The sequence below is a fragment of the Chiloscyllium plagiosum genome, chromosome 1 (assembly GCF_004010195.1).
Source record: "Chiloscyllium plagiosum isolate BGI_BamShark_2017 chromosome 1, ASM401019v2, whole genome shotgun sequence".
Taxonomy (NCBI): Eukaryota; Metazoa; Chordata; class Chondrichthyes; order Orectolobiformes; family Hemiscylliidae; genus Chiloscyllium; species Chiloscyllium plagiosum.
This window is the reverse complement of record NC_057710.1, coordinates 79,820,849-79,837,195: the sequence shown is the minus strand read 5'-3', so window position 1 is coordinate 79,837,195 and position 16,347 is coordinate 79,820,849. Positions and strand designations below refer to the sequence as shown.

General features: G+C 41.4%; 1 protein-coding gene across 8 annotated transcripts in view; it reads left to right on the top strand.

Annotated features, from left to right (window-relative positions):
* The first annotated feature begins 241 nt into the window (after positions 1-241).
* Positions 242-16,347, top strand: part of pcm1 (pericentriolar material 1) — a 149,095-nt gene continuing 132,989 nt past the window's right edge. For 4 of the 8 annotated variants that reach the window (XM_043689959.1, XM_043689950.1, XM_043689942.1 and 1 more), the window contains exons 1-4: positions 242-505; positions 1,508-1,612; positions 12,235-12,480; positions 13,378-13,644. In XM_043689959.1, the coding sequence (XP_043545894.1) occupies positions 1,517-1,612; positions 12,235-12,480; positions 13,378-13,644 (609 nt within the window). In that variant the 5' untranslated portion in view covers positions 242-505; positions 1,508-1,516. Of the gene's footprint in view, positions 506-525; positions 653-1,497; positions 1,613-12,234; positions 12,481-13,377; positions 13,645-16,347 lie in introns of those variants that run through there. The other 4 variants (XM_043689977.1, XM_043689969.1, XM_043689926.1 and 1 more) reach the window with 3 other exon arrangements.

Below are 16,347 nucleotides of genomic sequence, written 5' to 3'. Positions count from 1 at the left end.
TTACTTTCACAAAATCACTTGAAAACCCAAGGTCAGTAAGCAAGTTTTGTTTTAAAACACCAAAACAATGTACATGTGTGTCTGTGCAGATGTTTTTTAAATCTCCACCTCCCGCCACACACCAAAACTACTCTAGTTCACCTCTATCCGAATATTTCGGTTTGCCGGGCGGTCAGAGGCGGTTAAGATTTATGTACCCGGATGCGGAAGTGGCGGCTGACCCCCGCTCCCTCGCGCTGGTTGTTGTTGTCCTGCACGTGCGTCATTTCCGGCTCCATCTCTATGGTTTCGGTAACGGTTGCGGCGGCGCTCGTGGGGGGTTTGGCGGGAGAGAGCGCGCTCGAGCCCGCGAGGCGCAGAGGGGGTTCCGTTACTGAGCTCGGCCCTTCCCCCACCTCTCCAGAGCCAGAACCAGGGAGCCGCTTCCCCGGGAAGCTGAGTGAGGAGCGGACATCGAGCCGGGCCGGCGGGGACAGGGGAAGAGCTCCTGCTCCTGCTCTTGCAGGTAGGGATCGCCTCGTCGTTGTCAGGGCCTTCGCTTCGCCTTGGGGCTCCAGTCCCCTCCCCCCGCCCGTTGCCCGGGGTGACGACTCCACCGAGCCGCCGCGATTGCCACCATCCCCGATCGGTCTGAATAGAACAACTCGTGGAAGTAAATTATTCTTTAAAACACGTTCTTGTTTCTAATTACAGGGATAGTTGGTTGTAATTTTTTTTGTACACCTGTGCTTGTCGGATGTTTCCCTTTGCGATCCCGCATGTGTAGATTTTGGGATGGAAGGAGGAGCATGTGACAGCACCTTTCACTGTCTCAGGATGCTTTGAAGAACATGAGAATCAGTGAAGTATTCCGAACTTGTTATTCAGGCAGGTTGGCAGTCAGTTTACAGACCGTAGAGTCTGATAAACAGCAGTGTGGTAAGAGTTAAAAATCACACAACACCCGGTTTAGTCCAACAGGTTTACTTGGAAGGATAAGGTTTCGGAGCGCTGCTCCTTCGTCAGGTAGCTAACGGGCAGGATCATAGGACACAGAATTCATAGTAAAAGATCAAAGGGTCAAACTAACAAATACACATTTAGTGTATAAACTCAAAACATTAACTCTGTTTTCTCTCTGTGGATGGTACCAAACCTCTATTTTTGTGTGTAAAACATTTTTGTTTTTGAATGAGAAATAAACTAGGTTCTTCTATAATGAATGCATTGAAATATATCTACCTGACAGGGTAAACAAGGCCACAGTTTAATGCCTATGACAGGGCAGCACTTCCTTGGTCAAGCTAGATTTGGCGCCCAAATCTCTGGATTGGGACATCAGCACACTATCTTCTGATTCAAGCTAGGATGTGAGAATTCAGCCTTGGTTGAAGACAATAGAAGAGACATTAAATGATGTACTGTATTAGAAGGCATTTTTGATTAAATATTTTCACTTAAATGTTAAAATAATCTGTGTGATCTTCAAATGTAATGCTAAATTATGTACCAACTGTCTTGTCTCTAGTAATTGGAGATGGCAACTGGTGGTGATCCTTTGTTTGAGGAAAGTATTGAAGATCATAACTGCACTGTGAATAATGGAAGTCTGGATGATCAACTTAATAACCGGGTAAGTCAAAGTTATTTCAGTTGAGTTAAGATTCCAAGAAAATATTTTAATATTAAATTGGTGATTATCAACAGGATGATGCATTATGGTAGAAATTCATTGCTGGGAATTTTTTCATTGGTGTCAAGGACAGATAAGTCTGTCAAATATAAGGCAGCTTGGTTTTGAAATAATCAGTTTGTTTATTCCATTTGCTTCCTTTGTGATTTCAAAATACTGGCAAAACCGGTGAACAGATAGTGTGGAGCCATAGGAATTACGAATTCTCTGCAAATGCCCTGACTGGATAACTTTGTGATATTGTGATGTAAGGTGTGTGATTTATCAATGTCCTAATATTTGTTTTGAACAAGTGACATATAGGTTTTTAAAAATTTACTTGTGTGATGAGGCCAACTCTGGCTAGGTAAGCATTTATTGACCACCCCACGTTGCTGTTCAGAAGATGATGGCGCCTTGAACCACTGCGATGTTTTTGGTCTCGATACATTTTCTATGCTGTTGTAGGATTTTGACTCAACAACACCGAAGGAATAATATATTTTCAAGTTAGGATGGTGAGTGGCTTGAAAAGGAATTTGCAAGTGATAGTATTCTCATATGTTTGTGCCTTTGTCCTTCTAGGTAGTAGCGTTTGAGAGTTTGGAAGATGCTGTCTAAGGAGCTTTGCTGAATTTCTGCAGTGCATCTTGAAGAGGGTACCTACTGCTACTGAGCTTTGCTGATGGAGGAAGTGAATGTTTGTGCATGTGGTGTGAATCAAGGTTGCTTTGTCCTGGTTGAATGTTGTTGGAGCTGTGCCTATCCAGGCAAGTGGGGAGTATTCTGTTTCACGCTCCTGACTCGTCCCTTGGAGATAATGGGCAGGCTTTGGGAATTAGGAGGTGGGTTACTCACTGCAGGATTCCTAACCTCTGACCTGCTCTTGCTGCTACGGTAGTTCACTGACGACACGGCTGTTGTAGGTCGGATCGCAAACAATGACAAGACAGAATACAGGAATGAGGGAGAGTGTTTGCTGACATGGTATAAAGATAAAAATGTCTTCCTCAACGTCAGCAAAACGCAAGATCTCTCATTACTTGAGGGAACAAGTTGCAGGGCATGTCCCTTTCAACTTCACTGGTGCTGAAGTCGAGATGGGTCAAAAGCGTCACATCCTTAGTAGTGATGATCACTGACAATCTAGTTAAGCATTCAGGAGTGATCTGGAGCAGTTTCTATGTCAGAAACAGTCCTTGTTTGAATAAAGGAGCTAGTTAATTTGAGACCGAGATGAGGAAACATTTTTTCGCTCAGAGGGCTAAGAGACTTTGGAATTCCCTTTCTTAAAAGGCTGTGGATGCAAGATCTTTAAATATGTTTAAGGCAGATGTAGATAAATCCTTGATTATCAAGGATCCAGAAAATTACTGGGGGGTATGTGTCAATGTAGAGTTGAGGTTGAAATCAGATCAGCCATGATCTTTTTGAATAGTTGAGCAGGTCCAAAGACTTAGTCTTGTTTCTTGTTTGTATGAATTAATGCATGCAAGCATAATTTGTGTAGTGAAGCTCAGTGATTGCATTTGAAGTGACGATGGTGTAAATTGCAAAGTTCCCTGTCCATGTGTAATTTAAATGAGTCATCTCCATGCCTGTAGTAATTTGCTGGAGGAGAGAGACACTATTTCAGCAATCATGATGGAGAACAGGGGTGATGTGATGTCACAGCCTTGTTTGACCCCCAGCCTGCACGAGATAGGGTTTGTGATGGTGACTTTGTTTGGGCTTGCAGCTTGCATGTTATCAGGGAGTTTCCAGAACACTGTCACAAATGTCGGAAGGCAGTCAACTTTGAGTCTACATACTTGACAGTCTAAGGATTTGGTAAAGTTCAGTAATGTAGAACTATTAATGCTGTTCTTTTCATTTTTCTTATTGCTATGCAGTGAAGGGCATGTTTATGGTGCTCCTGTATGTGAAAATGGTGTTGCCACTCCTTGGCCACTTTTTGGAGGTAAATGAGGAGAACTCTGCAATAATTTTTCCTGTTTCAGATAACAAGAAGACTCCAGTTTTGGATAATTTCTGCAGTTAATATTGACTGCCTTTGGCAACCTGATGAAGACAGTCCACATATATGGCTTTCACTGGGTTAAGTCCTTAAGTGCTTGGGCCATAGATCATTTTGACAGCACTGAAGAAGCCTTGAATCTTATTGGGTAATTGAGAGTTGCTGAAGTTTCTGTGGGTACTCTTTGTACTCAGCAATTGTTCTTTGTGGTGAGTCTTATGGCGGGACTACCTACTGCAGAAAGACTGGAGTGACTGGGCTTGTATACCCTTGAGTTTAGAAGACTGAGAGGGGATCTGATTGAGACATATAAGATTATTAAAGGATTGGACACTCTGGAGGCAGGAAACATGTTTCCGCTGATGGGTGAGTGCCGAACCAGAGGACACAGCTTAAAAATACGGGGTAGACCGTTTAGGACAGAGATGAGGAGAAACTTCTTCACCCAGAGAGTGGTGGCTGTGTGGAGTGCTCTGCCCCAGAGGGCAGTGGAAGCCCAGTCTCTGGATTCATTTAAGAAAGAGTTGGATAGAGCTCAAGGATTGTGGAATCAAGGGTTATGGAGATAAGGCAGGAACAGGACACTGATTAAGGATGATCAGCCATGAGCATATTGAATGGTGGTGCAGGCTCGAAGGGCAGAATGGCCTACTCCTGCACCTATTGTCACTGAGTCCTTGCTGGATCTCGCCACTGCAGGTGCCATCAATGCCATTGGGTACTGCACTGGTACCTCCATGAGTCCGCTTTGGGTCCACCCCAAACTTGCCTTTGCAACAGCAGCCATGAATCGGTGCTAGAATAATCTCATCAGTGCAGAAGCCATTGGGAATCCGCAATCTCTTCCAGTGTCACTGCCACAAATCTGCACCGGGCTAACCTGCTGCAGCCAATGCAGTTGCCGAGAGCTTTTCAACAATAAGTAAATAAAATAAAAAAGAAGCAAAAGCAAAGAAAGATAAGAGGATAAAAAGAGAAGAAACAAGAAGAATAGATGGTCCCCAGGATCAGTAGTCCTACTCCACAGCCACCTTAGCAGATGTTTTTGGTGACTAGGCAATGGCAAATATTTGAAGAATGCATAGAGGATTTTCAACAACTCTTCATTCCTCTCTGGCACAAAAAGAAAGCCAGAAAGGTGGCCTAACTCTGGCTCAGAAAGGGAAATTAGGCATAATATTAGATTCAAGGAATACAAATGCACCAAAAATCATGGTAAAACCTGAGGATTGGGGACAGCTTAGATTTCAGCATAGGAGGATAAAGGGATTGATTAAGAGAAGGAAAATAGAGCATCACTGTAAGCTTGCAGGGAAAACTATTGAACTTTAACACTCCTATAGGTAAATTAATAGAAAAAGACAACAAATGAAGGTCCCTTACATCAGAAACAGAGTTAAAAATCACACAACACCAGATTATAGTCCAACAGGTTTAATTGGAAGCACACTAGCTTTTGGAGCGCTTATCCTTCATCAGGTGTTTGTGAAGGATTCTGAAGGACTTGTTTCTTATTCCTGTATTTATCTACATGTCTTTTAAAAGTTGTAACTGTACCCGCATCGACCACTTCGTGTGCAAGTTCATTCCACTCTTCGAAAAAAAATTGCCCCTTGTGTCTTTTTTAAAATCTTTTTCCTCTCATCTTAAACATATGTCCACTAGTCTTAAAAAAAGCCCCACCCAAGGGAAAAGACACCTGCCTTTCACCTTCTCTATATCCCTCACAATTTTATAAACCTCTGCAAGGTCGCCCTCCCTATGTTGAGATTGGCCTTGCTGGACGTCTTGACTAATTCTGCCACAAATCTCACTGTGGCCCATGTAGTCCAGGCTCCTCTGAAATTCCACTGCATAATTTTTCAAATCTAGAGATATTTTCCCAAAGATGACTCCACAAAGGCACATTATTATGATTGGTATTCAGTCATCTCAGTTGCAGGTATACTGTGTGCAAGAGATAGGCATGCATGGGGTTGGACTGAAGAGTCTGTTTCCATGTTGTATGCCTTGATGTCATGAAAATTTGTGGAGTTGTGGATAGTGAGGAAGGATATCAAAAGATACAGAAGGATATAGACCAGTTGGAAAATTGGGCGGAGAAATGGCAGATGGAGTTTAATCCGACAGGTGTGAAGTGATGCAGTTTGGGAGGTCAAATGCGAGAGAAAAATACACGGTAAATGGCAGAACCCTTAGGAGCATTGTTATAGGGAGGGGTCTTGGGGTGAAGTCCATAGCTCCCTGAATGTGGCAACATAAATGGATCAAGTGCAAAAGAAGGTTTATGGCATTCTTGCCTTTATTGGTTGGAGCATTGAGTATAAAAGTTGGTAAGTTGTGATGCAGCTCTAAAACACTTCAATTAGATGATATTTGGAATATTTTGTGCAGTTCTGGTTACCATCCTATAGGAAGAATGTGGAATCTGGAGAGAGTGCAAAAGACAATGTTGCCTGGATTGGAGTGAATTAGCTATGGACAAATTTGGGTTATTTTAGTTTTAAGATTTGGGTTTAAGTTCTGAGGAACGGTCACTGGACCCAAAATGTTAACTCTGATTTCTCACCACAGATGCTGCCAGACCTGTTTAGCTTTTTCAGCAGTTTTTGGTTTTGAATTTGGTTGTTTTGGTTACTGCATCAGAGGCTGAGGGGCTACCTGATACAAGTATCAAAAATTGAGAGGCAGCAATAACTTGAAATCTTTTTCCCAAATTGGAAATGTCAAATGCTAGGGGCATAGGGGAAAAGTTTGAAAGTGATGTGCGAGGAAAGTTTTATTACACGGCGGTAGGTGGATACCTTAAAGGTTAAGTGCTAGAAGTAGAGATGATAGCAGTGTTTAAGAGGCACTTGGACAGACATGTGAACAAGGGCATAGAGGAATATGGGCAATGTGATTTAGTTTAGAATGGTGTCATGGTCAGCTGAAGGGTCTGTTCCTTTGTTGTACTATTTTGTGATAAGAAACATTTTTGCCACGCAAATATTGCATAATAACCATCTCTGCTGAGAGAAAATTCAACCATCATCCTTGATATTCAATGGCCTTATTATTGCTGAATCTCCCAATTTCAACATCCGAGGGGCTATTATTGACTAAGGAGCTGTGCTGGATCAGCTGTTTCAATAATGAAGCTACAAGAACAAGTCAGATCCTCCGAATTCCGTGGAAAATAACTTTCCTCAAAGCTTGTGCAGTATGATGTGTCAACATTGGGAATGTGATGGAACAGCCTCCATTTTACTGAGGGGGACCTTTGCAGACATTTATAAATAGACAAGGTCTTTTCCCTGGGATGGGGAAGCCCAGAACTAGAGGGCATAAATTTAGGGTGAGAGGGGGAAGATATAAAAGGGACGTAAGAAGAGGCACCTTTTCACATCGAAGGTGTTGCATGTATGGAATGAGCTGCCATAGGATGTGGTGAAGGTTGGTACAATTACAATAGTTAAAGGGCATCTGGACGGTATATGAATAGGAAGGGTTTAGAGGATTGTCAGGGATGAGATTTCTGAACACTTGGAAGTGTATGGTAAAATAGGGCAAAGTCAGCATGGTCTCATCAAGGGGAGTCATGTCTGACAAATCTGCTAGAATCTTTTTGAGGGCGTAACAGGCAGTTTAGACCAAGGAGAGCCGATAGATGTTATCTACCTGGACTTCAAGAAGGTGCTGCACACGAGGCTACTGAATAAAATAAGGGCCCATGGTGTCAGAGGCAAGGTATGGATAGAAGCTTGGCTATCCATGCTGACAAAAGCAGAGAGTGGGAATAAAAAGGTCCTTCTCAAGCTGGCAGCTGGTGACGAATGGTCATCTGCAAGGGTCAGTGTTGGGACTGCAACCTTTCACTTAATGCGTTATTGATCTAGATGAAGGAGCTGAGGGCTTTCTGGCTAAGTTTGCAGATGATACAAAGATAGGTAGAGGGCAGGTGAGCATTGAGGAGGCGGAGAGTCTGCACGAGGATTTAGTCACATTAGGAGGTTGGGCAAAGAAATGGCATATGGATTACAATGTGGAAAAGAGATATAGATTACTTTCAAAATTGGGAGAAAATGCAGAAGTTTGAAGTGCAAAGAGACCAGGATTCTCTCAACGTAAACTTACAGGTTGAGTCAGTACTTAGGAAGACAAATACAATGATGGCATTTATTTTGAGAGGACTTGAATATAAAAGCAGGGATGTACTTCTGAGGCTCTATAAGGCTCTGATCAGCCCACGTTTAGAGTATTGTGTGCAGTTTTGGGCCCTATATTTTCAGTAAGGTTGTACTGGCCGTGGAGTGTGTTCAGACGGGGTTCATTAGAATGGTCCCAGGAATGAAAAGCTTAACATATAAGGAACCTTTTAAGACTCTTGGTTTATATTCAGTGGAGTTGAGAAGGATGAGGGGAGATCATTTTGAAACATACAGAATACTCTGGACAGAGTAAATGTTGGGAAGATGTTTCCATTGATAGGAGAGACTAGGACCTGAGGGCATAGCCTGAGAATCGATGTTTCTGGCATAGGAAGAAGGGCTTATGCCTGAAAAGTCGATTCTCCTGCTCCTTGGATGCTGCCTGGCCTGCTATGTTTTTCCAGCACTACAGTTTTCAACTCTGGTACTCCAGCATCTGCAGTCCTCACTTTCTCCATATCCTGAGAATAAAGGGAAGACTTTTTAGAATGGAGATAAAGAGAGACTTCAGCTCGAGAGTGGTGAATCTGTGAAATTCATTGCCACAGAAGGCTATGGAGGCCAGGTCATTGAGTACCGTTAAGAATGAGATAGATAGGTTCTTCAATATCAAGGGGATCAAGGATTGCGGGGAGAATGGGGTTGAGAAACTTATCAGCCATGATTGAATGGTGGAGCAGACTCCATGGGCTGAATGATTTAATTTCTGCTCCTATGTCTTATGGATATGGGTGAAGTGCTGGTAAATACAACTAGATTAGTTTAGGATATCATGGATGAGTTGGACCGAAGGATCTGTTTTCATGTTGTATATCTCTATAACTGGACAATAGCAACTCCAAAAATACTCAAGAATCTCCAGACCATTCTGGGCAAAGCAGTTTGCTTGATTGGCACCCTATCCAACACTTCCACAATTGGTGACTGAGCAACAGCAAACGGTAAAAGTAAAGTTGCTGTAGTGTTGCATCTCATTAGAAAGAAACAACTGGTGGTAGTTTAACCTGAGGGTCAGCATGCTTCAGGACAGGGGAGGGGTTGAGAAGGAAAATCCTTCATGGTAACTTCAGCTGGAGTGGGAATTGAACCCACACTGTTGGCATCACTCTGCATTACAAACTAGTTGCTCAGCGAACAGACACTCCAAAGTGTGTACCATTTATAAGATACAAAGATGCTCTTTGTACAGCATCCTCCACATGCACAACTTCTACAATCTAGAATAAAAAGGTAGCAGATGTATGGGAGCACCACCCCTGCAGGTTCCCTGCCAGCCACACTAATTTGGCGATTTATCATCATTCTTTGACTGTGGCTGGGTCATCTGAAATTATCTCAGTAACAGCACTGTAGATATAGTGATGCTGTGTGGACCGCCACCACTTTTTCATTAGGAATTGCGGATGTGCAGTGAAGACTGGTCTAGTCAGCAAATCCCACATTCTTAGGAAGGAATTTAAAAAATATCAAATTGCCTTCATACGTATTGACCCATTTTGACAAGTCAGCTTTGACTCTGATTGCTCTAACTTTCTTACTGGGAGATAGATTTTTAAAACTCTGGTTTGACCAAGTATTTCATTATCTGTCATTTTTCCTTATGTGACTAACCTTTTAGTTCTCTGAGAAGTGCCCTGAAATTCAATTATATTAAATGTGCAATATCAGTACGAATTCTTGTTCTTCCCAGAGAGATCATTCTATTTCAGTAAGGGTTATTTCATGGTCACTGCAGTTTACTTTGAGTTCTTTGGCTAGTGCTCTTGCTTCATTGCTGATCACAAATTCTCTGCCATTGGGTTTGCAATGAAGCAAAATGACTTAGACATTGACCAACTATAGTATATATAGGAGACAACCATGCTGAATGTTAGAGAAACAGTTTTCAAAAAGCAGGCAGGATAGTACTTGTTAATCTTTACACAATTTCTAGAATAGCAGTGCATTTTTGCAAATACATGTGTTTTTCACTTCAACTGTATCTGGATAAAATTGGAAGATTGTAAGTCGTCCTATATCCACCCTCATATCTTGTGTAACCTGGGGTAAAAACTACCCAGACTAGACCTAGACCACCTGTAGCTCTAAACATGGCCAAACATTTCAAGATTGCCTATCAATTTTCACCACAAAAGTTAACTACCATCTCCATTTATACTGATATTGTTAGTATGCTTTTTTTTGTGTATGCGGTGAATATTTGAGCCTTGTCCTTCATCTCAGCTTGTATCACTCTTTTTGCCCCAACTAGGTCACATAAACTTGACTTCCTTGACAATCAAAAATCTGTCTAACTTAACTGTGACCCCAGTTCTGATTCCGTCATGAGGGGAATCTTCCTCTTAACGGTCAAACTCCCCTTAGAATCTTGCATTTCAATAAGATTGTTTCTTGTTCTGTTAGAAGCTCCAATGTCTATCGACATATTCTTTCTCCACTAGAAAACCCCTTTGACCCCAGAATCAGACTAGTGAATCGTTGCATGCATCCATTACAAGTATGTCCCTCCTTAAAGGTGACCAGAACTGCACACAATTTTCTCTGATCTTCCCAATGCCCTCTGAAATTGTAGCAAAGCCTCTTTACGAATGTTTTTAGTTCCCATTGCAATAAAGGTCAAAGTTGTACTTGCTTTGAGTCTGTACTATAGCTGCATGCTTACTTTTTTATGATTATAAGCACACCCACATTTATCTATACCATAGTATTCTGCTGTGACTATCTGTTTTGGATGATTAGTGGCTTTTATTTAACACAAGTAATCAAAAAGTCACTGCACTGGTAGCCATAGAACAATGTGATAAAGGCTCAAAATATATTGTATTTTTGAAAATTAGGTTGTAATATAAAGCAAAAATGGATTTTATTTTTCAGTTCTGTGATATATAACTTATTTGTATCACTGATAAAGCCATAAAACCATTTTGAACAGTGAACTAAACAAACCATTTCCAAGAATTCATGTGTGTATAGCTAAATGACAGGTAAGGTATCCTTCCTGTTCCAAAACTCTGAGGAGTAATTACTGAGATGTTTTCTGGCTTGAGGTTTACAATATACCAAGAAAGGGGGACAGAAAACTGCCTCTTTTCGAGAGAGGAGGTGTATTACAGAGGTGCTGTAATTGACAGTGTCAAAAATTGTCATGACGCAGGACTGGAGAGAAATCAAAGTTGGAAACATCAAGACTGAAGAAGTAAAGTGCTTTGGTGATGTCAGTGAGAAGTGCATCATACAAGACAGTTAGATAAATGAGTGTGTGGAACTTGTGTTCAATATAAACAGTGAACAAGAAAGCAGCAAAAGATGTCAGAGGCATATTAATTGATGAAAATTGCATACAGTCATAGAGTCATTGAGATTTACTGTGTGGAAACAGACTCTTTGGTCCAAATTGTCCATGCTGACCAGATATCCTAAATTAATCTAGTCCCATTTGCCAGCAGACAGCCCATATCTCACCCAACCCTTCCTATTTGTGCCTTTTATATGTTGGAATTGTATCAGCCTCCTCTGGCAGCTCATTCCATATACACATACCCTGTGCGTGGAAAAGTTAAATCTTTCCCCATCTCAACTTAAACCAATGCCCTCTAGTTCTGGACTCCCCCATCCCAGGGAAAAGACCTTATCTATTTACCCTATCCATGCCTCTCATTATTTTGTAAACCTCTACAAGGTCACCCCTCAGCCTCTGACACTCTGCAGAAAACAGTCCCAGCCTATTCAACATCTCCCAATAGCTCAAACCCTCTAACTCTGGCAACTTCCTTGTAAATCATTTTTAAGTCCTTTCAGGTTTCACAACATCCTTTTCATAGGAGGGAGACCAGAATTGCACACAACATTCCAAAAGTGGCCTAACCAGTGTCCTGTACAGCTGAAACATGACCTCCTAACTCCTAAACGCAATGCTCTGACCAATAAAAGAAAAGCATAACAAACGCTTTCTTCATTGTTCTACACACCTGCAACTCTGCTTTCAAGGATCAATGAATGCACAGGAATTTTCCATAAAAACAACTCAAGCCATGCCAGCTTTAGCATAGAAAAAGCAGCCACCTTCAGTGAAATTTGGGTACCCCGAGGTTATAATTGGGATATAAGGGTTGCCTCTTTACTGCTGATATTTGTAATGTATATGTTTCAAATAATTCTTTGTACTATAGTTTGTTCCTTTGTCTTTGATGTAATAACCATTTTTGTTCTTTTGTGGAAAATACATTATCTCTTGTGAAAATGTTCAGGGACTGACTACCACTGTAAACAAATGGAAAATCAAAACTTGTCTATCAAGTCAAGTTACATTTTGGGATTTGATTGTCCAGTGTTGCAGTCAGCTGGGATCATGACAACATTTGTATTTTTATTTTCAGGATTGGAGTCTTCAGTACAAGAAAGCTAACAGGTCATCTGAGAAGAACAAGAAAAAGTTAAGTGCAGGAAGTGAAAGCCGACTTACAAATGACATCTCTCCTGAATCCTCTCCAGGGGTTGGTCGACGAAGGGCTAAAACCCCCAAGAGTTATCCTCCCACAAAGCATGCGTCTCATTTCTCTGTTGCAGACTCGGCAGAGCTTGAAAGGCTGAAACAGCGTATAAATTTCAGTGATTTGGATGAGGTAAGTTAAGAGATGAAATCTTGCCTGAGAGATATTTTAATCTTCATTTTCTGTAACCTTTTTGGAAAATATTTGGTAAGTTCAATTTTTCCTATCAAAATCTCAAGAGGAAGTGTTCAAAATCGCAAATATGTTTGATGTGTGTTTGTGGGTGGAAAGGGAATGTCCATCCTTCCTTTGTTCAGTAAAAAATAGAAATTTCACTGTCCCAATGCTGGTTTAGTCTTTATGTGCTGACCTTCTCGAAGAAAGTTTGAGATAATGCAGCAAACACAACACTGAGATTGTAGAAATTAGTTAAACTGAATAAGTCATATGTTTGGTTGATCTGCTAGCCAACATTTCCTTCTTGTAGGGGCTTTGGGAACATGAACTGTTGTGTTTAAACCCACCAGCCACAACTGAAGTAGTATCATTTGTCACATTTATAGATACTGTTCAGGTTCCCTTAAGTTGTGCAAATTAGAAATGTAGAGTATTCTATCACACTTTGATTTTTGCTCTGAAGAAGGCGGAAAGGCTTTGAGAAGTCAGGAAGTGCGCTATGTGTCATTGAATTTCCTACCTCTCAGCTGCACTTGAAGCCACAGCTGTGATATTATTGGTCCAGTTCAGTTTCTGGTTAATGGTAAGCCCCAGGATGATAGTAAAGCTGTTGAATGTCTCAAGAGGAGATAATGTAAACTTTTCTTGTTGCTGGTGGTCATTGTCTGTCATTTGTTTGACAGGAATGCAACTTGCCGGTTTAAAAATAGAAGCCTGAAAGTTGAAAAATTGAAACTGGAAGCAAAATTAATATACTTAATAAGAATAAAGGCTTGTTATTAGTCTGAATGAAAAGATTTGCATACTAGAATTAATGTATTTTGCACTAAATATTGTGATGTTTTTGGTCAGCGGAGTATTGGGAGTGATTCTCATGGCAGAGCCACAGCTGCAAACAACCAGCGTCCACCTGTTGAAAATAGAAAGCCTTTCAACTTTCTCCAGCAACAAATTAACAGCAACAAAAGCAAGGAACTTGATATCAATCCACAAAGAAGTGAAACTAAGCTGTCTACGTCAAGGATGGACTTGTTCGCATCCATAAGCAAAGATTCGTTGCCCAGCGATCAGATCTCACTTGGAGATGATCAAGGAGAATCTGAAATAAAGAGTAGTCAGGTGAGATATCGAAACTTCCAGATATGTTTTGATGGGTTAAAATAAACGAATGACTCTTGCTGATTTGGAGGATGAAAGAAATGGATCCAAGTAATTAAGTATTTGAACTGAAAGTTACTAGTTCTCTTCATTCGGGTCACTTAAAGGTATTGCTGTTCATAATGAGGCAAAAAAGATAGAAATGTCAAATAGCAGGGGACATGAGTTTAATGTGAGAAGGGAAAATGTTTATAGGAGATGTGTGAGGAAAATGTTTTATACAGCGGGTGGTAGGTGTCTGATATGAGCTGCCAGGGGAACTGGTAAAAGCAGATTTATTAGCAAAGTTTAAGAGGTATTTAGACAGACACATGAATAAACAGGCATTGTGGGATATGGGTAATGAGCAGGCAGATGGGATTAGTTTAGAATGACATCATGGTCAGTGGGACTAACAACAAGTTCATGTGCTGTACTGTTTTATGTTTGAAAAAGGTAATCTTGCGTCATTCCATTCCCATTATGAAGGATTAACTTGTTTAATAGTTTGGTGCTTTATTTAATATAGCGAATAATGAATTGTTTCAGAATTGGTGAAGCGTTAATCTGCTAATATCTTTCTACATGTTAAGTTGCTTTCTAAGTTGTGTCCTACATTTCTGTTGCATCCTACTTGTTCACATTGAATGGTTCTAGAGTGATGTTGTCTTGCCTCAATGGTCGACATGATTATTTCAAAAATTATACTTGGTCTCAATTGATTTTTGTCTTCACAATGCCAGAGTTTTTACTCTAAGAATTACTCAATTCGCATTCATCCAAAAATATGATTTCGTTTACTTTACCTGATCTCTTTGCTCATTTAAAGTAACTTTGCAACAAGGAATTCAGTCAGCTGTGAACTTTTGAATGAAGGTTGCACAATATGAACTCACTTGCAGGTGCTGGACAAGCCTCACTCACTGATCTGAGTGAGAAGGTTATGGCTTGAGTAAAAGTCTAGCCGCTTGAATATAGCACTGAGGAAACACTTTTTTTGAAAATTATAAATTAAGCTAATTAACATCTGCCACTCCTCCTGAAAGGCAGTTGACTAAGCAACTAAGATAGTTCTTTACCTTGGTAATGCATCTTAACAGTGTTCTAATGATGCACCAAATGTATTGTAATAGTGTACCCCAGCCCTCCAATTTGCCTTGATCCACTGTGGTTCACCTACCGTGTCATCTTCCTGGCCTTACATTCGTCCCTGAGACATTTGGATATCAAAGACATTGATAGAACATGGAGTAATGCAGCGCAGAACAGGCCCTTCGGCCCTCGATGTTGCACTGACCTGTGAACTATTCTCAGCTTGTCCCCCTACACTATCCCAAAATCATCCATGTGCTTATCTAAGGATTGTTTAAATCTCCCTAATGTGGCTGAGTTGACTACATTAGCAGGTAGTGCATTTCACACCCTTACCATTCTCTGCGTAAAGAACCTGCCTCTGACATCTGTCTTAAATCTATCACTCCTCAATTTGTAGTTACGCCCCCTCGTGCACGCTGACATCATCATCCTAGGAAAAAGACTTTCACTGTCTACCTTCTCTAATCCTCTGGTCACCTTGTATGTCTCTACCAAATCCCCTCTTAGCCTTCTTCTTGCCAATGAGAACAGGTTCAAGTCTCTCAGCCTTTCATCATAAGACCTTCTCTCCAGACCAGGCAACATCCTGATAAACCTGCTCTGCACCTTTTCCAATGCTTCCACATCCTTCTCGAAATATGGGGACCAGAACTGTACACAACATTCCAAGAGTGGCCACACCAGTGTTTTGTATAGTTGCAGCATGATATTGCGGCTCCGGAACTCAATCCCTCTACGGATGAAACCTAACACACCGTATGCCTTCGTAACAGCACTATCCACCTGGGTGCCAACTTTCAGGGATCTATGTACATGGACTCCAAGATCCCTCTGCACATCCACACTACCAAGAACCTTTCCATTGACCCAGTACTCTGCCTTCCTGTTATTCTTCCCAAAGTGCATCACCTCACATTTAGCTGCATTGAACTCCATTTGCCACCTCTCAACCCAATTCTGCAGTTTATCCACGTCCCCCTGCAACCTGTAACATTCTTCCACACTGTCCACTACTCCACCGACTTTAATGTCATCTGCAAATGTACTAATCCATCCATCTATGCCTGCATTTATAAAAAAGACAAACAGCAGTGGTCCCAAAACAGATCCTTGTGGCACACCACTAGTAACTGGACTCCAGGTTGAATATTTTCCATCAACCACAACTTGCTGTCTTCTTTCAGAAAGCCAGTTTCTAATCCAAACTGCTAAATCACCCTCAATTCCATGCCCCTGAATTTTCTCCAACAGCCTACCATGTGAAACCTTATACTGGATACCCTGTCAACTGTCCTACCCTCATCTACGTGCCTGGTCACCTTCTCAAAAAACTCAATGAGGTTTGTGAGACACGACCTGCCCTTGACGAAACCATGTTAACCATCTGGATAGTGAGGAGGGCTATTGTCGGCTGCAAAGGGACTTAGATATGATGCAGAGCTGGACTGAGGAGTGGCAGATGGAGTTCAACCCTGCCAAGTGTGAGGTTGTCCATTTTGGAAAGACAAATAAGAATGCGGAATACAGGGTTAACGGTAGGGTTCTTAGCAAGGTGGAGGAACAGAGAGATCTTGGGGTCTATGTTCATAG